Source organism: Mustela putorius, unplaced genomic scaffold, assembly GCF_011764305.1.
Source record: "Mustela putorius furo isolate JIRA1106 unplaced genomic scaffold, ASM1176430v1.1 tig00000129_pilon_pilon_pilon, whole genome shotgun sequence".
Classification (NCBI taxonomy): Eukaryota; Metazoa; Chordata; class Mammalia; order Carnivora; family Mustelidae; genus Mustela; species Mustela putorius.
In genome coordinates this window covers 21,572,242-21,593,546 of record NW_025421290.1, presented here as the reverse complement: position 1 = coordinate 21,593,546, position 21,305 = coordinate 21,572,242, and the positions used below count along the sequence as shown (strand labels likewise).

The 21,305-nt window shown below is 50.8% G+C and overlaps 1 protein-coding gene across 3 annotated transcripts; it reads left to right on the top strand.

Annotated features, from left to right (window-relative positions):
* Positions 1-150: 150 nt before the first annotated feature.
* ZFP36L1 (ZFP36 ring finger protein like 1) lies at positions 151-5,633 on the top strand. Of its 3 annotated transcripts, XM_045070893.1 has the most exons (3): positions 233-366; positions 1,368-1,459; positions 2,831-5,633. In XM_045070893.1, the coding sequence occupies exons 1-3, from the start codon at positions 360-362 to the stop codon at positions 3,788-3,790; spliced, it is 1,059 nt and encodes a 352-aa protein (XP_044926828.1). In that variant the 5' UTR covers positions 233-359; the 3' UTR covers positions 3,791-5,633. The 3 variants fall into 3 exon arrangements, with proteins under 3 accessions (XP_012912887.1, XP_044926828.1, XP_044926830.1); XM_013057433.2 differs by lacking the exon at positions 1,368-1,459 and having other exon boundaries at positions 151-366; XM_045070895.1 differs by lacking the exons at positions 233-366; positions 1,368-1,459 and adding an exon at positions 1,468-2,314.
* Positions 5,634-21,305: the final 15,672 nt, after the last annotated feature.

Genomic DNA, 21,305 nt, shown 5'->3' with positions numbered 1-21,305 from the left:
CCTTTTGAAAGTTTTTTTTTCCTTCCCCGAGTTTGACCGCATGGCTGATTCAACTTCAGTGTCAATCAACTTTTTTTTCCCTCCTCTTCCTCATTTAAATAAGTTTAAAGCTCCTCCTCCCCCGGCCCACCAAATCTGAACTTTATAAATTGGGCTTCGCGCGCCGCGGCGGGGAGAGTCAGAAAGGCGAGGGGCGCCGGGAGCAGGCGTGTGGGACTCCAGACCGGAGAGCCGGAGGCTGCGCCTTCCCCGCACCGAGACCTTCGCGACACACCAGAACCCGTCCCTGCCCCCGTGCGAGCGCCCAGGATGACCACCACCCTCATGTCTGCCACCATCTTCGACTTGAGCGAAGTTTTATGCAAGGTAGAGTGGGGCGGAGGATTTGCTTCTCAAAGTTTTTTTTTGCTTAAAGAAAGAACCCCTAAAAGTTCAGGTCTTGGTAGGCAGGGAGGAGAGGAGGGGAGGCGCGATGGGTCTTTTTTCTGCCTCGGCCCCCCCCCCGCCCCAGTTTAAAGGAATTTGGCTCTCCTCTTTCCACCCCGAGTTTCATCAGGTCTTCCCGGCGACTGCATAGGAATTTGGGAGACCAGAGATTTGGGGGGCGAAGTTGGAGTGGCGGGGTTGCCCGGGGGGCGCGGGGCGTTGGCGGACTGGGGCAGTCTTGGGGTGGTTCTGTTGTCCCTAATGGGCTGCTTAAACCGGGTTTCGCTGATCTGCTCGGGTCGCGCTCCGGGTCTCGCCGCCGCCGGAAGGGGGTTCGAGTCTCTCCAGCCACACTGTCAAGCCTGTGGGGTCAGCAGGGGCGCCCTTTGGGGGAAGTTGAGTCTCGGGAGGACGTTTTGCTGGGAGATTTCCCCCTCTGATGTGGAAGGGCTGGGAATGTGCGAGAAAAAGGCCAAGAGTTGTGATTCAAAAGGATGTTGCAAAACGGGTTTGCAGTGGGGCTTCAGTTTGCCCCAGCGCGGTCAGGCTTCCTTCTGTGATAGCCTTTGGGGTGCTGAAAACTATGGGGTGAAAATGGGACTGGGGTTGACCCGCTTACCTGTTTTCCAAGGGAGTGGGGGAACTCGACAACAAAATGCCGGCCTGATGAGCTCAAGGGGCTCTGTGAGGAAGGATTTAATGGGGCCTCCTTAAGTGGTATAGCTTGCCAGCCGGTGTGGGAGAAAAAAAAAATAGCAGGTTTTAAACACTAAATGTCCCAGGAGTGCGGTTTAAGTGTATATAGCAAAAGCCTATGGATGTTAAATTAATTTTGCCCCCTCTCCCCAATTTGAAAGCAGGGAGCTGCTAGGCTACTTTTAATTGCTAAAGTGTTTTGCCTTCTTTTAAACACGTCGGGTCATGTCGCTCTCTTTTCTCAGCTTGCTTCTCCAGTCGGCCCAGCTGCCAGGGCCCCAGGGCTGCAGGGCTGGGGTGCAGGGACGCCGAGGAGCTGAAGAGCAACATCAAAAAAGTTTGAATTTCAGCTTCCTTCCCTCCTTGTGCTTTCCCAGACTCCAGTTGCCCTGGCGGCTCCCTGAGCTTTCCAGCACTTCCTTCTTTTCCCGGCTTTCTCGCTCTTTGATCTATTTCTTTTTTTTTTTCTCGCCCTCTGCAACCCCCCCCCCCCCCCCCCCCCCCCCCCGCAGGACTTTTTAAATGAACCTTATTGTTGGGAACCGGCTCTCATCTTGGTTCCTGTAATCCGCTCCGTGGGGTGGTTGCTGTTACAGATTCCCGATCCCCTGTAGCTGATCCTAAGGGACCAACTTTAGAATTTGTACAATGACACCCACATGGGCTGGGAGCCAACTCCCAGATCCCCTGCTTGCACCCTTTCCAAATCTTCGGTACAGATTGGGCAGGTGACCAGGGGCCCATTGGAACAGAAACCTGTTTGTGGCGGCACTGCTTCCCTCCCCCCAAATCCACTATTGACTAGGAGGCGGGTGGGGGATGTTGTGCCTTCCTTTTCCTTCCCACCTGCAGCTTTGCGTTAAAGATTAAACACTGGCGCTCTTATCCACCCCTGCCTTTGCAGCCAGAAGACTAACTGCAAAGGCATCTTCCCAGTGGAGGGGGTGGGGTGGGGTGGGCTGAATGGTGGGGAGATCATTGTAGAAGACACCCCTTCCCAAGCATGGGGCAGTGAATTTTGTTTTAGGAAACCCATCGTTCTCCTGGCGGGGACCCCCCACCCTGACCTAGGATTTTTCCTGCCCGCTTCCACTCCCCCTCCTCTCAGCAAGATAAAGCAAAGGCAGTCTGGAAACCTGTTGCCAAAGGAAGGGAACACTTCTGAAGAAGGAAGTTGAGAATCTTAGACCAGGTCGTGTGTGTGTGTGTGTGTGTGTGTGTGTGGTGTGTAGTGTCTAGTGTCAGTGAAGGAGGGATTGATTAAAAGGGAGGTACTCCTAGTGTCCTGAGGTTTACCTGTTAGGGGGAAAGGGGAGTCTAGAGAAGTCTGAGTTGTGTGAGATATTTTGAGCTGAGGAATCTATTGGGGAGGTAAAGAAGTTAGATTTTGTGGATCAGCGTGGTACCTTTGGGGACAGGATACGGAGGCACGTTCCAGGGGTGTGCAGGGAGTAGGGTGCGTGTGTAACAATTTCATAGTGGTTGCGATTTTGTGGTTTCTTCTGTATGGGGCCAAAGTAAAGGTAGGTGGCTGGTCTGTGGGAGGAAGAGTGGGAGGGGCTTGCTAGGACAGAGTTAGCAATGGTTCCTTAGAGACATTAGGGGCATTTCTGCTGGTGGAGGGGGATGCCCTTAGTGGTCCCTTTCTCAGCCCTGGTGGATGGCCTTTGTCACTGACCACACTCTCTCTCCCCTCTCTTCCCTCCAGGGTAACAAGATGCTCAACTACAGTACTCCCAGTGCAGGGGGCTGCTTGCTGGACAGGAAGGCGGTGGGCACCCCTGCCGGTGGGGGCTTCCCCCGGAGGCACTCGGTCACTCTGCCCAGCTCCAAGTTCCACCAGAACCAGCTCCTCAGCAGTCTCAAGGGCGAGCCAGCCCCAGCTCTGAGCTCTCGGGACAGCCGTTTCCGAGACCGCTCTTTCTCAGAAGGGGGCGAGCGGCTGCTGCCCACCCAGAAGCAGCCGGGGAGCGGCCAGGTCAACTCCAGCCGCTACAAGACGGAGCTGTGCCGTCCCTTCGAGGAGAACGGCGCCTGTAAGTACGGGGACAAGTGCCAGTTCGCTCATGGCATCCACGAGCTCCGAAGTCTGACCCGTCACCCCAAGTACAAGACGGAGCTGTGCCGCACCTTCCACACCATCGGCTTTTGCCCATATGGGCCCCGCTGCCACTTCATCCACAACGCCGAGGAGCGCCGCGCCCTGGCGGGGGCCCGGGACCTCTCCGCTGACCGTCCCCGCCTCCAGCATAGTTTTAGCTTTGCTGGGTTTCCTAGTGCCGCTGCCACCGCCGCTGCCACGGGGCTGCTGGACAGCCCCACGTCCATCACCCCACCCCCCATCCTGAGCGCCGATGACCTCCTGGGCTCACCCACCCTGCCAGATGGCACCAATAACCCCTTTGCTTTCTCCAGCCAGGAGCTGGCAAGCCTCTTTGCCCCTAGCATGGGGCTGCCCGGGGGTGGCTCCCCAACCACCTTCCTCTTCCGGCCCATGTCCGAGTCCCCTCACATGTTTGACTCTCCCCCCAGCCCTCAGGATTCTCTCTCGGACCAGGAGGGCTATCAGAGCAGCTCCAGCAGCAGCCACAGTGGCTCTGATTCCCCCACCTTGGACAACTCAAGACGCCTGCCCATTTTCAGCAGACTTTCCATCTCAGATGACTAAACCAGGGTAGGGAGGGACCCCCTGCCTACTCCACCCTGCCCATCCTTCTTCCCCTCACCTCCCTACCCATCTGATTCCCTACAACCCCTGCATTAACAAGGTTAAGCTCAACCCCTTCCCCCAGAACCTTGGAATGCCCCCCTCCCCCACCCCTAACCCTCCCCCCTAACATAAGGACAAGTCAATTTGTCAGTAGCTTCCTCTGGCTTGAAACCCCCCTCTCCTCGATTTTATAGCCCACTTACCACGCATAACAGACAAGTCCCATATTTGTCAGTAGATGCCTTTTCCCCCCTCGGCTTAAGCCTTAAGTGCCAAATCACAAAAGAAAAAGCAGTAACAGTTTACAGAAGCAATTTAGTGCCTTGTAATCTAACTTTGTCACTGTGACTACATTACCTCTTCAGCGCCAGAGGGCACCCGTGGGCCTCCCGGAGCCTCTGCCCATGGGGAGGGGGAGGGGACCCAGAACCAGCAGCTCCCTCCACTGGCGGCCCAACTGCACCTTCCCTTACTTCAGCCTCCCACACACTTCCTCCTCCCTCTCCCCATGACCCCCACACCCCTTTCGGGAGAGTTGTTGCCAGACTTGGGTTTTTGGGGAAACCTATCTTGACATTCAAAACCTTTTTCTTCCCGACCTGAACCTCTGTTGACTAATCTTGCCTGGGTTCGTGTAGGTCTACAGGAAGGAAGACTGAAAAAGTGGATGAAGATTGTGATATAAGTGGGACTTTGTGATTTAATTTTTTTCTTTTTTTTTTCTATTTTTTTTTTTTAAGTGGGGAGGATGGGGAAGCTAGATGGACTATGAGAGACTTGATTTTGGTGCTAAAGTTCCCCAGTTCATATGTGACATCTTTAAACAAAAAAAATAACAAAAAAATGAGAGAAAAGCTTAAAAAACATGTAAGGGGTGAGCAGTTAATGGTATTCATTCCACATACAATATCTGTGTAAAACGATTTCCTGTAGAAGTAGCTTTAATGGTTTTTGCTCTAGAATACCGTAGGTCTATCCTTAGAGCACTCACGCCATGCTTTTTTCCCTGGGTTTTAAACTTCATATAACTTTCAGAAATTGGAGAGCAAAAATTTTGCTTGTCACTGCACATCAATATAAAAAAGCTTATTTAACTTATCAAAACGTATTTATTGCCAAAACTATGCTTTTTTTTTGTTAATTTTGTTCATATTTATCGGGATGACAAATCCATAGAATATATTCTTTTATGTTAAATTATGATCTTCATATTAATCTTAAAATTTTGTGACGTGTCTTTTTCCTTTTTTTTCCACAGTTTTAATATATTATTCTTCAACGACATTTTTTTGTAACTTTACACTTTTTTTGGTTATTTTATTTTAAAAAAATGAAAAATTAATTTAAAAAAATGCAAAAAACTGTTGGATTATTTATTTTAGAAATTTCCCCCCTTTGTGTTGGACTGCAAATTGAGTTTCTTCTTCTTTAGGCCTTTTCACAGCTAGGACTGAGAATGTATGTCAAAGTTCTGTGACAGTACAGAAGGAAAACAACTTTTAGGTATGGCTTCTAAAAGGGAAAAAAAAAAAAAAAAGAAACCCTTTGACTTCCACGTGCCCATCTCAAGACATTCCGACTGCAGATTTGAGGTTCTGGATTCCAGGTTTGGAGTTTCCAAGGTTAATGCAAACAGAACTGGCACACACATTAAGATGAATGTAATTATTATTCCTCTTGCTGGTCACTACCGTCGCTTTCTATTTCTTTCTTTGTGTGAATTTATTTAAAAGAAAAAAAAACTTTTTGTAACGACTATTTGCAGTTTAAAAATCAATAAACCCCGTTTTTTTTCAAGAAACACGAATGGTGAAGCTGGTTTTACTCTGTCTGTAGGTTTGTCCTATGTATGGGATGCAGGTGCTCCGGAGGAGGAGGGCCCCTGGTTGCTTTTTTTCTTCCTCCTCAGCACTCAACCTATGCCTGTTGATGCAGGGAGTTTCAGCAGAGAGGGGATGGGATGGAAATTTATTGCAAAGGAGCCCAGATTTCTCTGTTAGCCTCCTGGTGTATTGGTTCTTGACAGGGACCAGCCTTGGTGGGTTGCTTTGGAGGGCCTCAGAAAAGCTTGAGGCCCACGCAGTGGTCTTCATTCCTTGGGTGGTGCCTGGAGTGTCAAAATGGTGCAAAGGGAACCTAGCACATGGGACTCCAGCCAGTTTGTGTTTGAGTTCTTTTGAGTGTTCTAGGCTCATTTCCACCACATGAAATTGACCTGAAACTGAAGGCTCTCAACACCTATGGTGGGGGCGGGGGGCATGAGGAAGTACTGTGGGCTTGGAGAGGAGCATGTGGGATGGTCGGGGGCCCAAAGCAGAGGCCTGGGGATGGGGGTGGTTCTCCCAGGAGCTGACATGCAATTCTGTATTTGGAGGGGGAAGTGGCTGTTAAACCCATCAATCATAACAGGAAGTCTTCAGGAGTTCCCACCACCTGAGTCTTGCTATACCCCTGATGCTGTACAGAATAGGTGGCTTGTCATCTTGGGGAGAGCAGGGGCCCCTGGGCTAGAAGCACTGCAGCCAAGGCCAGAGGACCACTTTGAAGCGGATGTTTTGCCTGCCAGCTGGGCTGGATCCTAACAAAGACCCTGAGTCTGGTTCTTAAAGAGCAGTTCTTTTTGGAGAGGCAGGGATGGATTTTGCTTTTGGAGGCAGCCTTTGGTTCCTTGCACTCAGTAAGTGGTGGGGTTGGGGCAAAGTAAGTTGAATTTCCACTTTGATCCCACCAGGCCTCTCCCAAAGGCAGTTGGGTCTGCTGCAGACATTGGCTGGGCTGTCCTTGAGGCTTGGGATGACCTAACCTACCCTGTCCACTTTTGCTTTCCTGGCGAGCAGGCTCCTGCTGCAGAGCAGATGCATGAGGGAGAAAAAAGGTCAGTTACCTTTCCTAGGGCCCGGGATGCTGGTGGAGGTAGGGGGAAAGCAGCCCTCCTTGGGACTAGAGTGAATCTAGGCTGCTTGTCCCTGAAGGAGGGAATGAGAGGTGTGTGTGTGTGTGTGTGTGTGTGTGTGTGTGTGTGTGTGTGTGTGTGTGTGTGTTGGGTGGTGATTTAATTGTTTACCTTGAACTCATTCCAGGGAAGCATAGATGAGCCTATGGCAGACATATTTCTATTTCTTCAGTTCATGGTGACACTGGTTGGGTTTCTGGGAGCAAAGAATACCCACCAACCTCCCCAGAATGGCTTCTGTTGGAGTCGGTCCCTTGAGTGAGACCAGTGGTAGAAGCATTGACTCCTGGAGAGTAAGGGTTGCCTGTACAGGAAAGGGGAGGCTCCCAGGGCCTTGGGAAGCTCCCCATTCCCAAGCCTTGACCCTTTACCCCACCTAAGCGTCTCTGTGGGAAACACACAGTCTGGGATTGCAGCTGCTCAGGCCTATACATGGCTATCACCACAATGTTGGATTTTTTTTGCCATCTAGGTCTTTAAGGGAGAGGAGGAGATAGGGTCAAATCTATGTGGGAAAGGAACTATCAGGAACACTTTGGGCCCTTTCTTCCAGGCTGTTAGAAGATGGAGGGGCCTTGGCAACAAGTCTGTGCTGTAGGCTGGTGGGGGTCCAGGAAGGTGTGAGCCCAAAGCTGGCATGAGACCTCCATCCCTGAGCTGCTCCACAGTGGGGAGGACAGGAGCCAGGTAGGGGTGGCTGAAGGTAAGGCCTTTGCCAAGGGAAGTGGAGTAGGCAAGGCCAGTCTGCCTTTGTCAGCAAAGTTCTTTGAGCACAAGGACTACCTCCCCACCTACTGTCCCCAACTTTGGGGCATTTCTTGTTTGGGGGCCCACATCAGGGCAGGGCCTCCATGGCTGTTGACCTGGCAACCCATGGTCTGATGGTTGGGTACAGGTCTTCCCTTGGAGCAGCAAAAGGCTGCTGAGCAATGACTTACTTCTCTGGGCCAGGAAGCCTCATTTTCAGGGGGAAGGTTGGGGGGTAAACGCAGCTCATTAGCATTCTGGTGAGAGGAGGGCCTTTGAGAGAGCAGGGAGCAGACATGAGAGAGGTTTTACAGCTCATTGGATCATGAAGCCCTGGTTGCCAAGGGGGCAGAGAGAGTCATGGCAGGAGGAAGTTTCCATGGCACGGAGGACCAGAGGAGATGGAAACCTTTAACCTGGGTTCGAATCCAACCTCCCTTGGTGTCAGCTGTGCCTCGGGCGGGTGACTCAACCTTGGATTTCTCATTTGTGCCTCAGAAGTGACTGATAATCAAGTGAACAGGGACAAGTTAGCAGGATCAAGTTAGCAGGGACAGCTCTTCATAAATGTCAGGTAGTCTGAGAATTTTATGTGTGTGAGCTCACTAGGTGCTCACAGGACCTCATGGAGGAGGCACGTCTCTCACTTTCCATATGGAGAAATTGGGGTGCAGAGAAGTTCACCAGTTGGTCACACAACTCGCAGCGTTGGGATCTGAACACAGGCAGGCCAGCTCCCTGCTTGCCTTTCACTATGTCACCGCCCGCCGTTCTGAGTACGTTTGGCACAGTCCCTGGCACATAGTAACTGCAAATCGACCAGTGTCAATTCCCATCTCCCCGGGCCCCTGGAGACTCTGTAGGGGCACAAGAAGCATCCAGTCAGATTAGATGACTCTGCGCACACCCCTTCGGTGTCATGATCTCATGTCGCACGCGGCCTGGGATTGGCATGTTTGGAGGACAATGCCTGGGAGGAGGGGCAGGCCACCCCCTTGGACTTTCCCCTTCTCTGCCTGCCATGGGGTGGCTTCTGTTAATGATCAACAGAGCAAAGGGTGCCCCAGGGCCACCTGGGGAGTTGGTCCTGTGCCCTTCTTCCCCTGGGATCTCACTCCCCTGCACGTAGCCGACCATTTAGTCACGTCTGGCTGGACTGCCTGAAACAGCACCTGAATTCAGAAGGGGAGGGGGCAGGGGAGACTACCCAGGCTCCTCACCTCCCTGGCTGCCTTGCGGATGGGCCTTCTCAGGCCAGTTTCTGGTCTGCTGGGCACAAGCAGGGACCCCGAGAGTTGGGAAATAGGACAAAACCTTGGCCTTTTCTTGAGGTCAAGGCAGCACTAGAAGTCCCTGCATTGACCCATGTTTTGGTGGGTAAAGCTTGAATTACAGAAAACCTTCTGGCCTAAGGGCCTACAATGCTTTTGGAGGAGTCACAAAGGGTGACATCTGAGTTACTGTCGTGGGAATCTAGTCTCTGAGCAGCCAGAGCAGGGCTGTCCCCATGCCAGGCCAGGTTCTGTCCTCCTGCCCGTGACAGCCAGCTGCTGGTCAGGGGATGAGGATGCTTCCACCACATTTAGCCTGTTTGCAGTTATTCTGACATGTTGGCGAGGGCCAGGTCTCAAGGGACAGAGCTAGGAGTGACAACCGTACCTGCACCATCAGCTCGAGGCACAGTGAAAAGAAATATTGGCCATGGCCAAATCTGAGGCAATTTTCTCACCACCTGGGGCCAGTCATGTAGCTGCCCCCTGACTCCCACTTATACCTCAGGGAGAAGGAGCTCATGACCACATGGGACCGAGTTCAAGTCTACCCACCCCTGTGCTGTAGGGGGACCCGAGGCTCTGCTGCCCACCCCCCTCTGTGAGGAGCTGGTTTTGGTGTCAGAGGGCCATGGGTTCAAATCCCTGCTCAGAGTCAACCTCACTCTGTGACCTCTGGCTAAAAACAGAGCAAGCAGCTTAGAGACCCAGCTTCCTCATTTGCAAGATGGGATGGGGACAATGAGATGATGGTAATAACATCCAGTTCAACAGGTGAGCTGCGCTGTAGTCACACAACAGAATACTTTATAGCCGCATAAAAAACAAACCACTCATAAACACAGCAACAAACATGAATGACAAAAACATAAAGTTAAGTTGGGGGGGCGCCTGGGTAGCTCAGTCAGTTAAGCATCCAACTCTGGATTTAGGCTCAGGTCACCATCTCAAGGTCTTGGGATCAAGCCCTGTGTCTTAATCTGCTTGTCCCCCTCCCTCTGCTTGCGCGCGCTCTCTCTCTCCCCCTCAAAAATAATTAAAGAAAATTTCTTATTAAAAAAAATATAAAAATCCCATAAGGTTAAGAGGAAGAAGTTAGTCCAAAAGAGGGCATGTGGTGTAAGCCCATTTATATGAAGTCCTAAGCAGGTGACAGTGATCGACAATGGCGGAGATTCCATTAGAAGGTAGACCGCATACACACCGGAGTTCAAGGAGCTGCGTGCTGAAGATCTACACACTTCACTGTGTATATGTCACACGTAAATGTAAATACCTAAAGCATTGCTGTAAGTGTTCCTACAGATTCAGGAAAAGTGAAATTCACCAAAAAAAAGAAAAAAAAAAAAAGAACTGAAATGAACACCTGGCCCATTACAGGCACTCAGTCTGTCACGGCTGGGTTTTGTAATAGCCCTGACCTGAGGACATTAGTCTGGTTCCTGTTTCCCTTTCATAGAAGGAGGGAATGGGTTTTGGAGCAGTTGAGCAACTTGCCTGCGTGAAGTGGGATTTGGACTCGGACACATGGACTGTTAAGCCCACACACCTGCCTGCTACCCCGGACGCCCCTCAGGGCACAGGTATCCCTTCCTGAGAAAAGTCATCCAGACGCAAGCACGTGAATGAGTAAATTTAAAAAGTTTAATTAGTAAATATAATCATCGGCATTTAAGAATGAGTTTCTCACACCGCATATTCAAAATTAATCTCCTGTGGCTAGCTGGTACCTCCCACACTTTGTGTGAGGAGGAGGGAGGCCAAGTTGGAGCCTGGCTGAGCTCTGTCAGAGGGGCTAGAGAGAGAAGAGCATGGCTGGGCAGGCCAGCATCCCTGTCCTGGGATTCACCCAGTGGCCTGCTTGTCCAGGCCCATCTCTCCCTAAGGCTGATGGGGGCTGTGAGGCCTCTGAGGGGCCTGCCTGGCCCAGCCGGTCTTCCCTGGCCCTCAGGCTCAAGGGTGCCTGGAAGCCTCACGTGGCCATTAGGGCACCACCTTTGACCTCAGTTCCATTCCACTCTTTGGGGACTTGGTTCCAGTATTAAGGCTTTGGGAGAATGTTCTTGGGTCCTGCTTGAGGGACCTACCTAGCTCGGCCAACAGATCTGTCCCCCTGAATCTCTGGCGGCAGGTTCTCCAAGGGCAGGCTCTCAGTGCTCTGGGAAGGGCCCAAGGCGTGGTGGGCTCAGACAGCTGGACAGAATGTCAGAAGTTCACTCAGGGTGGTCCAGGTGAGCGCCTTCTTAAACCTGGCATTCCTGGCACCTCACTTGCCTTCCTCTCATCGTTGCCCTGTCCGGCAAGGCCTGAATGTGGAGCCCTGCTCAGGCACATACAAATTGTGTGACCTTGGGCAAGTCACAACCTCTCTGGGGCTCATTTTCCTCCTCTAAGCATGGGTCTGGAGACACCGTGCCCACTTTATAGGGCTGTGCTGAGGATCAGATGCGGTGGAGAGGAAGGAGTTTTACGGATGCAAGCCCCTTCACAAAGGCGGCATTGAGAGTGTGGCAGTAGCTTGTGGCCCTCTGGAGGGACAAAGCCCCTCCTCCACGTGTGTTTTCATGTCATAATTGGGTGCACCTTACAGATGGAACCCACTTTCCAGAGGTTCTGCCTTGAATTCATGTGCGGTGTATCTGTTGTAAGTGATTCTTCAAAATGTACACAATAAACATAAGAACACTGCTCAGGATTTGTGGAGACGTACTATGCACCCCAAGTGCTGGTTTCGGCCCTCCCTCACATGGTCTCACTTGACAGTGTATATCAGCAAGCACCATTATTAGACCCATTTTCCAGATGGGGAAAGCCGGGCTCAGGAAGATGTCAGCATTCCGTACGTGACTGAGCTGCAACTGGCCTCTACCCCACCACACAAGCTCTCAGCCCTCACACTCCAATGCAGAGATAGACATTAGATATTAGATCTGGGTTCTAATATTCACTCTCCCCTGGGGACCTACAGGCATGGAAGATAATGTCTCCCCTCAGCCTGTCCTTTCTTGAGACGTTGCCCATCCCATCTGGTTACTCTCTCCACAGCCCAGGGAGTCAGGGTGGGGAGCTGAGAGTGGGCTTATTTTCTGCCTCTTTTATAAATGGGGTAACTGAGGTACAATATAGAGGCGGGGAGTGCCCTGGGATCACCCTCAGGTGAAGCAGCTGTCTTGAAAACCAAGGGCAGCCTGATGGTGGCGGGGGTGGGGGGTGGCTATTTCACCGCTCAGAGAGGGGGGTGTCGTCCTGCCTAATGAGTGATGGGGGAACCCTGGCTCCTCCTGGAGCTTCCTCAGGGCTAAGGTGATGACTCTAAGCAGCCTTACTGTCCACCTGAATGTGGGACCTGGGGAGCATCCTCTAGAAGGCAGTGGATGGTTGCTGGAGTTCCGTTCCATCTTCTGATGCTTTCTCTTCTGAGAGCTGCTGCCTGTAATCATTTAGTCACAATCCAGCATTCCCCATCCACCCAAGAAAGTCATTTATTCCTGCTAATGCAGGGCTCAGACGGGAAAAACGGCAGGTTCTTGAGCTGCAGCCAGTCCCTGCAGCCGGTGAGGGCAAGGGAAGGAAGCCCTGCTCACCAGCGCCCGCGCCCTCCCGGCGGATGGGGGTGGGGGCAGGAGGGCAGGGCTCGGGGCTCTTCACAGATTGGCTCCAAAAGGCCTTGTTGCTGCAGGCCGCTTTCTTCCTGTGTTCCTGACCATTTTACCGCCCAGCCTGGAGTGCCCTGAGGCACTGTGGGCAGCCAGGCAGCTGGTTTGGACTCAAGCAAAAGCCAAAATATTTTTGGTTTCTGTGTTGTCCTTGCTTCTGCTTCTTTTCCTTCTCTCCTGCAGCTTTGGGTTTGGTCTGGAGCTGGAGCCGAGTCTCCCTGCACGGTGGTCGGCCCCTCGTGAACTGAATGATGCACATCAAAGCCGAATAGGGGGCCTGGCCTCTCTGGTGCCTCATCAGATGTTCATGAGGACTCCTGGACTGCAGGTCCTCATGTGGAGGGGGTTAGGAAGTCCACGCCAGCATGAAAGCAGACCTGGGATTGTGTATTAGTACCACTGCCCAATTGTGCTGCGCCCGGCTGGGAGGCTGGAGGGGACAAGTCCCACCCTGGCCATCATTTGCTGATGAACCTGAGTGGCCACTTCTTATTTCCAGCCTTTCATTGCCTTGTCTTTGAAATAGGGAGTTGGACCATTTGAGTTCTTAGTTTTGTGATTCCATGAATATCTTAGAAAGCAAAATGCACAGAGCCAAACTTCCTTCGCCATGCCAAGTGATGGGACAATGGAGCCAGCACTGTCGGCCCTTGACCCTCAAAAGCCCCAGAGAGAGTTCTAGACAGAAGGGAGTTGCTGTGGCGTGTGAATGATGTCAGGTGACTCACGTGGACGGGTCTGGCACTCTAGAAGTTGATTGTCTGAACCTCCTTTGAAGTGGTGGTTTGAAGCACTTTTACGAACTGGAGGTTGAATGAGAACATGTAAGTCATCTCCTTGGTATGTTGTATTTTCCCAAACACACCATTTAAAATCAAAACATTGCAACAACTGTCTTATTTTAGGATTCTGCTTTACATTTGAACACACTGCTTAACATCGTGAGCTGACCAGTTTCCGCGACACTCGGAGAACGAGTGGCTCCTCCCAGGGAGGTAGATTTCAGCTCATTTCAGGAAAGAGCTTTTTAACAAGCCCAGCTGGCCTTTCAAGGTAGGGAATTTCCCAACATTGGTAATGTTCAAACCAACGCTAGGGGCTTACCGGTCTCTCTCCCAGGTTCTCCATGTGCTCCAGCCCACCAGTCAGGGGATGGCAGAGTGATTCCCTGACTCCCTCCCCAAAGCAGCCCCCTCCTCCTTACCCTTTTGCATCATTCTGGTTTACTTTTTAGTACTTATCAGTCTCTGAAAGTGTCATGCTCATCCATTTTTTTTTTTTCTAGGTCACCGTCTTGCCAAACTCCAAGGTCAATCTGGAGAAGCCGGCAGCCGGACCCTTGTTCCCTGTTCTGTCCCCAGTACTCCTTCTCTTGGTACTTAGCAGATGCCCAGCATTCTAGCGTCTGAGGCTCTGAGCCCCTCATCCTCCAGGATTAGGCCCCTCAGGAGTGTGGTTGCAGATGCTGGAAGGAGCTGAGGGAGAGTAGAGCGAGCCCTGGGAATCAGGCAGGCAGAGACGCTCTCGCTCGCCATATTCTTGGAGATGTCACCCAACCATTTTGGGTCTTGGTGGCTTCATCTGTAAAAGGAGAGGGCTGGATTCAGTTGTCTCAAGGCTCTTTCCAGCCGGACCACCTTGTGATTTGTGTGTTTGTACTCACTCCTCTGTTTTCAAACTGTTTGTTCAACTTCCTTTTATTGGGGGTTCTAGGACTATTAAAACAGGAGGAAAAAAAACCCAACCCCAACTAAGTAGCCTTGAAAAGTGAAGGGTAAACACAAGTGTAAATGGATTATTTTATTCTACAGGAAAAATTACAAGGACTGCAGGTAGTCCCCAAGGTAACTATTAAATTAAATAATTCCCAGGTTAAATATAGATAGTCCAACCCGGTCACAGATTAACGACTGAGGAAGTTTTCCCTTGATACACTTTAGCCACCTAACAATGCACTCAGCTTCAACACACCTAATAATCTCTGATTTGAAATATACTTTATAAAGAGGTTTGTACATTCTTCCTTCTCTTTGGTGAGTACACTTAGATGATTCCATTTTACTGGTGAGAAAATTAAAAATAAGCTTTTAAAAATTTTATTTATTTATTTGAGAGAGAGAGACAGAGATAGCGAAAGAGCATAAGCAGGGAGGAGAGGGAGAAGCAGGCTCCTTGCTGAGCAGGAAGCCCCACACAGGGCTTGATCCCAGGACCCTGAGATCATGACCTGAGCTGAAGACAGATACTTCATCAACTGAGCCACCCAGGCACCCCCAAAATAAGATACTCTTTATGACACCATGAAAGCAGCCCCCTGAGTCTATTTCTGGCTGCTAGCATGTGCTGACAAGCAAGACCAGAGATGGCTAATTTTTTGTGGGTAGATAAATTTGGGTCTGGCCTCTGTATATTCCTCTTTCTTCCCTACATAGTCCTCTTTCTTTGTGTTTCTGGCAGAGCTTTCTTCTGTATCCTGAAGTGTTAGCCCACATGCTACCCACAACAGCCACAAATTCAGAATTACATCTGTGCCAAATTTGTCAACACACAGATAGGTACTGGGTATTAACACAGTGTGAAAGGTGCTCAGGTGCTCTAATGGTTCGAAAAGACAGAAAGTGTGATCTTTGTTCATAAAGAGTTTGCATTTCATTTGGCTCGCGATACTCTGCAGATTGGGTGGGACATTGAGTGCCAACGAGTCAGAGGAGGGAGAGGCTGGCAAGGACCAGTGTCTGTCTGCACCACACTGGCCTGGCTCTAGGAGTCCTGGAGGGACCCTACAACTTCTCCAAGCCATCCATCTCAAGGAACTGAGTGTGAATGGTGCCCCTGGAACTATGTATCATCATGGCCCTGTATGATGAGCAGCTCACACTGCAGAGACATAGTCAAAGGATGGAGAGCTCTTGAGGTCCCTGTCCACGGTTCGAGTCAGGAAAATGTACTGTGCCTTATACAATATTTCTAAATATTTTGAGCCCACATTTAAAAATCAAGAGACTTAAAAAAAATAATGACCCAGTTTTCCAGCATCTCTTGAAACCTTGGTGTTTCGATTGACATGTCGGTCACAGATCTAAGTAGTGTCCTTTAAGACAGGGCCTGTGCTGTCTGGCTTGTTCCTGTCCCCACCCCTCCCCTTAATTCCCCAGGACCTTCTACATCTTTTTCTCCAATGGTACAGAAATATTTCTCTGCACTCACATCTCTATTAAGAGTAAGAAAAATAAAAGCCCAAGAGGGCTGTGTGGTTAAAAAAAAAAGAAGAAGAATAGGGAAAAGCCCAGTTCTTCATAGAAATGAAGAAACGTGCAAAGGGCAGTGCTGTTGGAGGAATTTAGCCCACCGGGCTCACTCCTGTATGTTTCTACTGGGCCCTGTGCCAGCGGCGTTTGTGGGAACCACAGCAGATTGTACCTCATTTAACCTTTCCAGCAGCCCTGCGAGATAGGTACTGCCGCTACCTCCGTCTCAGAGTGGGGAAACAGAGAGGTTCACCAACGTGCCCAAGGTCACACAGCTACTTGAGGGTAGAGACAAGATCTGGATACAGGTCCGCCTGACCCCAGACCCATTCCTGGTTCTGCTTCCTCTGTGCTATGGGGCTCTAAGGCAGATACCACCCCGCCCCGGCTCGCCTGCCCAGGGTGATAGAGACCTGGCATGCGCGTGCCTACACGCATGCGCTGTATCTCAGCGCGCTGAGCTGTCTTGGCAGCTAAGAGGTTCTCGCTAAATATGTTTGAATGTGTGCGCTGGGCAGACGGCCCCTGAGTACTGGCGACTGGACTTCTTCCTCTGAGTACGACATGCTGCTGGGGGCTCAGCTGGGGCCTTTTGCCAGATCTGGGCAGGGTAAGCCAGGCAGGATAGCCCCGCCTGCTCCACACCTTTCTGTTCCAAGACTGGCTCTTCCTCATCTCTGTCTCCGGGTTTTTCTTCCCCAGCCCACCGCGATGAGACAGTTGGTGGCTGGCGGAGTGAAGGGCAGAGCAGCAACTGTTGGCAAAGGCAGCTGGTACAGGAGATGGTTCTTGAAGCCACGAAGGCCCTGTGAGGAGCTGTCCCCGAGTGTGTGCGCACAGGGGCCATGGGGGTGGGGGAGAGGGCAGTGTCTATGCAGCTGGCTCCCGGTCTGGAGTGCGGGAAGCAGTGGGAGCAGTGGTAAGAGGCTGAGGGCCCCGGTGAGTCTGTGTGGAAGCCCCAGCTCGGTGCCCACTGGTATCGGTGGCTTAGTAATAAACCCCAAGATAAGGATCTGAGTGCTGGTATTTAATTTGAGAGGTAATCCCAGGAAGCCCCAATAGGAGAGTGGGGGAAGTGAGTCGGAGAAGGCAAGGCAGCTAGTAAAGGGTTTGCTTTCAAGTTAGTTATCACCAGGTTGGCTGGACCTTGATCTTGTTGGGTCAGTCTAGGAACCAGTAAAGGACACAGGCCTTACAGAAGCACCCAAGGGGCAAGGGAGATGGGTCTTCATACACCAATCCCTCAGTCACGGGTTGAGGGTCACTTGGGCCTTCTGGCCTGCTGTGAGGGTGGGCCGGTGGGGCGCTCTAGTGGCCAAAGAGAGCCCCCAGGCGGAGATACAGGTGCTATAGTGGGCTGTTGGACAAGGATGCACTGAAATGGGGAGGGTGGGGTGGCAGATGAACCCTCCCCATACCCCTCCTGTGGAGCATTATGTCTGGAGCTTGGGATGTTCACAGAGGCTCTGCACCTGTCCCCTATCAATTAGCTTGTGCTACATAACAGACCTCCCCCTAACTCAGTGGCTTAAAATAGTAATCATTTATTCAACTCACAACTGGGTGAGTGGGCAATTTGGGCTGGGCTTAGTGGGGTCATCCTGGTCTCAGCCGTGCTCAGTTGTGTCTCTGTGGCCAGCTGGAGGGTGGGTTGGGGGCTGGCCGGTCCAAGACAGTGTCTCGTCCCATGGCAGGCAAGCTGTGGCTTGCTCTCACGGCTGTGGCATCACTCCAAGAGAATGAGCGTAGGCAGGCCAGGGCTCTGGAAGCCCAGGCTTGGAACGGACATAGCATCATTTCCACCGCATTCTGTGGGCCAGAGCAAGTCATCAGGCTTGCCCCGATTCAAGGGATTGGCAAAAAGACTGCCTCTTGGTGGGAGGAGCCGCAAAGTCACATTGAGGAGGATAGGAACATTTGTAGCCGTTTTTACAAATGATCTATCACATGTCCCATGCCTGTAGGCATCTTGTGGTCTGGTGGACAATCAAAACCAGTGTTTGTTCTACCCTTTTAGACATAGTAGGAGTCAGAAGCTGTCTGGATCAAGCGTGGGAACGTCTCTGTCCTATAATATCTCCTCCACTGATGCTTTCTGTTAAGCGATGTCCTTTCTTTGGTTATCTTTAAGAAAGCAATGATTTCTGAGGGATAGCACATTAAGCCTCTGTTTACAGAGGCAGTGGTGCTATGTGGATGAGGAAAGCAGCTGAGTGGCGGTAGGGAATGTAAACCACGTTTGCTTCTCTTTGGGCCAGGGTCTGAAGCTTTCCCCATGTTCAAGAGTGCCTACCTTCCTCGTCCTACTGGGTGGCAGCAGAGCCCGCCCCTTTAGAAGATGGAGTACGGTGTCTTCCCTATCCCGGGTTCCCTTTGCAGCCAGGCTGTGGGCTAATGCCCATCCAACTTGCTTGCCCCTGTGGTCAGCATAGGAGCTGGAGATGCGAAGAAGTGGGGGTCAGTAAAGTCTGCCTGGAAATGGTGGGAGTTCCGGGAGTGGCTCTGGCTGTGGGACTGGGAGCCGGGTCCAGTGCCCGTGGCAGCAGTGTCCTCAGTAGACAAGTCCTGGGGTGTGTGTTGGGGGACAGATTCTGGCTGTCAAGTCTCCAACTTGGTTCTTTAGCTCTTTCCCATATTATGTGAAGTATGAAGTATCCTTTTAGTGAATTTCTGTTTTGCTGGAATCAGCCAGAACCTATTTCTGTTGCTTGCAGATAAGAAACTCTAACTTATATGGTGGGGGTGGGGAGGGAGGAATACAGAAAGAGCAGGGTTTGGTGGGGGAGGTTGACGGAAAGAAGAAACGGGTTCTATGTCACAATTTTGCCTGATGAGGCCCCATTGGGAACTGAAAAAGAAAACCAGCTGTTTTTGAAAACATATGATAGTTTATTAGTTTAAAAATTTTTTTTGGAAGATAAAAGATTTGCCCCTTTGAGAAGCCCTTTGAGGGGTGGGTGCCTGAGTGGTGCAGTTGGTTAAGCATCTGCCTTCAGCTCAGGTCATGATCCCAGGGTCTTGGGATCAAACCCTGCATCAGGCTCCTTGCTCAGCAGGGAGCCTGCTTCTCACTCTCCCTCTGCTGCTCCCCCTGCTTGTGCTCGCTCGCTCTCTCTCTCAAACAGATAAATAAAATCTTAAAAAAAAAAAAAAGAATATGTATTTTTTAAGGACTGGTACTTGCTTGGCTAATAAGCAAAATGTTTTCCTTAATAGAAGATGCTTTCGTAGAAAAGACATAGGTGAGTGGATCACGTAGGATGTTGCTGCTTCTTTTGGTTTACCAGCCCTTAAGGAAAGTTGACTTTTGAGCTTGGGGAAATTTGGCAGCTACCTCAAATGTCGGTGACATCACCAGGCGGTATGAATTCCCCTCCCTACGTAAAATGCAGAAGAAATACAGTTCCAAAAGGCAAGTCAAAGAGCATCCGAACAGTGCACAACACAGCTCTGCTGTTTATCTTGAGTGGATGATAGTTCTTGTCCAGACATGGTGGGGTGGAGGTGCAGAGGACAGGTGCCTAACAGGAGTATTTCTTGGGCTGCCTGGGGTCATACCGTCACCTTTGGGTGCCCACCTCCCCACTATCACACAGCTAAATTGCCTCCCGCAGGCCCCTGGCTGCTTCTCTCCACCACACTGCTCTTCCTAAATTACCTGAGCTGCCATGTAGAACCTTGTTGTGTTCCTGCAGCACCATCTGGCTCAGAAGAGAGCAAATTAAGGTGTTGTCCCAAGGGCTAGGTCCACAGAACTGAGTCGGCAGGGAGGAGAGAGACCGCAGGCCAACTCCCCTTGAGAAGGAGACGATCCAGCCTGGAGAGCTAGACTTCTGTGCGAAAAAAGGTTGAGAGGCTCTGACCCATCCCTGTTCACGGGTGGTGAGGGTGTGGAACATCTTCGATATTAAGACATCTGATCTAGGGCACCTGGGTGGCTCAGAGGGTTAAGCTTCTGCCTTCTGCTCAGGTCATGATCTCAGCGTCCTGGGATGGAGCCCCGCATCAGGCCCTCTGCTTAGCAGGGAGCCTGCTTCCCCCTTTCTCTCTGCCTGTCTCTCTGCCTACTTGTGATGTCTCTCTGTCAAATAAATAAATAAAATCTAAAAAAAGAAAAAAAAAAGACATCTGATTTGCAGTAGTTCTAGTGGAAGCCCCTCCTTCTGCCCAGGGAAGCAGGACTGTTCTGACAATATCTCCACGTCGGACTAGCCGGGGGAGCTGGGTGTGATCTGTGTGTGCTCAGTTCAAATACTCATGGGTCAGGAGAGTCCGTGAGTGGTTCTCACTTGCAGTTCTCACTGTGCCTCCTGGAACCTGAAGAAGACCTTTTTCTTGGCCATTGGTGCCACTGACTGGGGATACTCAGTGAACCAGCCCATAGCCTTCGCGGACAGTTACGGAGAAACTCTCCGTCTTGACGGGCTCTCCTTCCACCTGTTCTTCACCTCAGCCCAAGTTTTACGGAGACTGTAAAACAGGTTTCTAGGGATCAAATGGTTTGCCCAAGTTTGCGAAGGTAGTCAGGAGTGGAAATCAAGTCATTTAATTCCAAATACAATGCTCTTAATACCGCTCTATTAATCTTGAATTTGCACTGAAGAGAAAGGCTTTAGAGTAGAGCTTAGTTAGTAGTCTTCCTTGGGATGTAACACACTTTAGGAATGTTCCAGTCACCTTTTTATGGCATTGCCTCTGTGGGGATTAATTTTATGTGTCAGCTTGACTGGGCTAAGAGATGCTCACAGAACTGGGAAAACATGATTTCTGAGTGTGTCTGTGTGGGTGTTTCTCGAAGAGATGCGTATTTGAATTGGTAGACCCAGGAAAGAAGAGTGCCCTCCACAGAACTGGTGCCCATCATGATATTCAGTGATGGCCTGAACAGAACAAAAGGTGGAGGAAGGGAGAATTTGCTCTTTGAGATGGACTGGCCATCTTCTCTTGCCCTTAGACATCGGTGCTCCTACTCTCAGGCCTTCAGACTAGCGCTGGGATTTACACTATTGGCTCCCCCATCCTCAGGCCTTTGGACTCCGATTGAAACCAGAACTTACACTATAGGCTCCCCTGGTTCAGACCTTTGGGTTTGGACTAGAACTAGAACTCCTGGCCTTATGCTTGCAGGTGACAGATGGTGGGACTTCTTAGACTCCATAATCCTGTGAACCAATCCCTGATAATAAATCCCTTTCTATGTGTCTCCATGTATCCTATTGATTCTGTTTCTCTGGAGACCCTCAACAAACCTCAGTTCCCCTTCCCCACACTCTTGCAAACACACTCTTCTCATTGCTTCCCGCCCACACTCCTTTCCTTCTCCTGATGGGTACGGCCAGTGTCTCAGTACCTTCCCTCATCCCATCGCCGGCTCTAGGTAGTTGGTACACAGTGGGGTGTCAAAGACCTTGGTAGACCATGGGTCAATAGGCCTGTCTTCCACTGATGTCAACTTTACTGGAAAAGTGTTGGGGGGAGAATAACACTACCACATGTATCTACCTAGGCAGGAAGAAGTAAGTATACTTTGAAGAAGAGCATTTTTTTTAATCATTCTAATTAAGGCAAAGAAATTCTTGCTTGCAGCAACTGTTTCCA

Excerpts from the sequence above, each read along its gene's own strand:
- ZFP36L1 (XM_045070893.1), top strand. Across the intron at positions 1,460-2,830 it reads TGAAGAGCAACATCAAAAAA|GGTAACAAGATGCTCAACTA; the intron begins GTTTGAATTTCA and ends TCTTCCCTCCAG.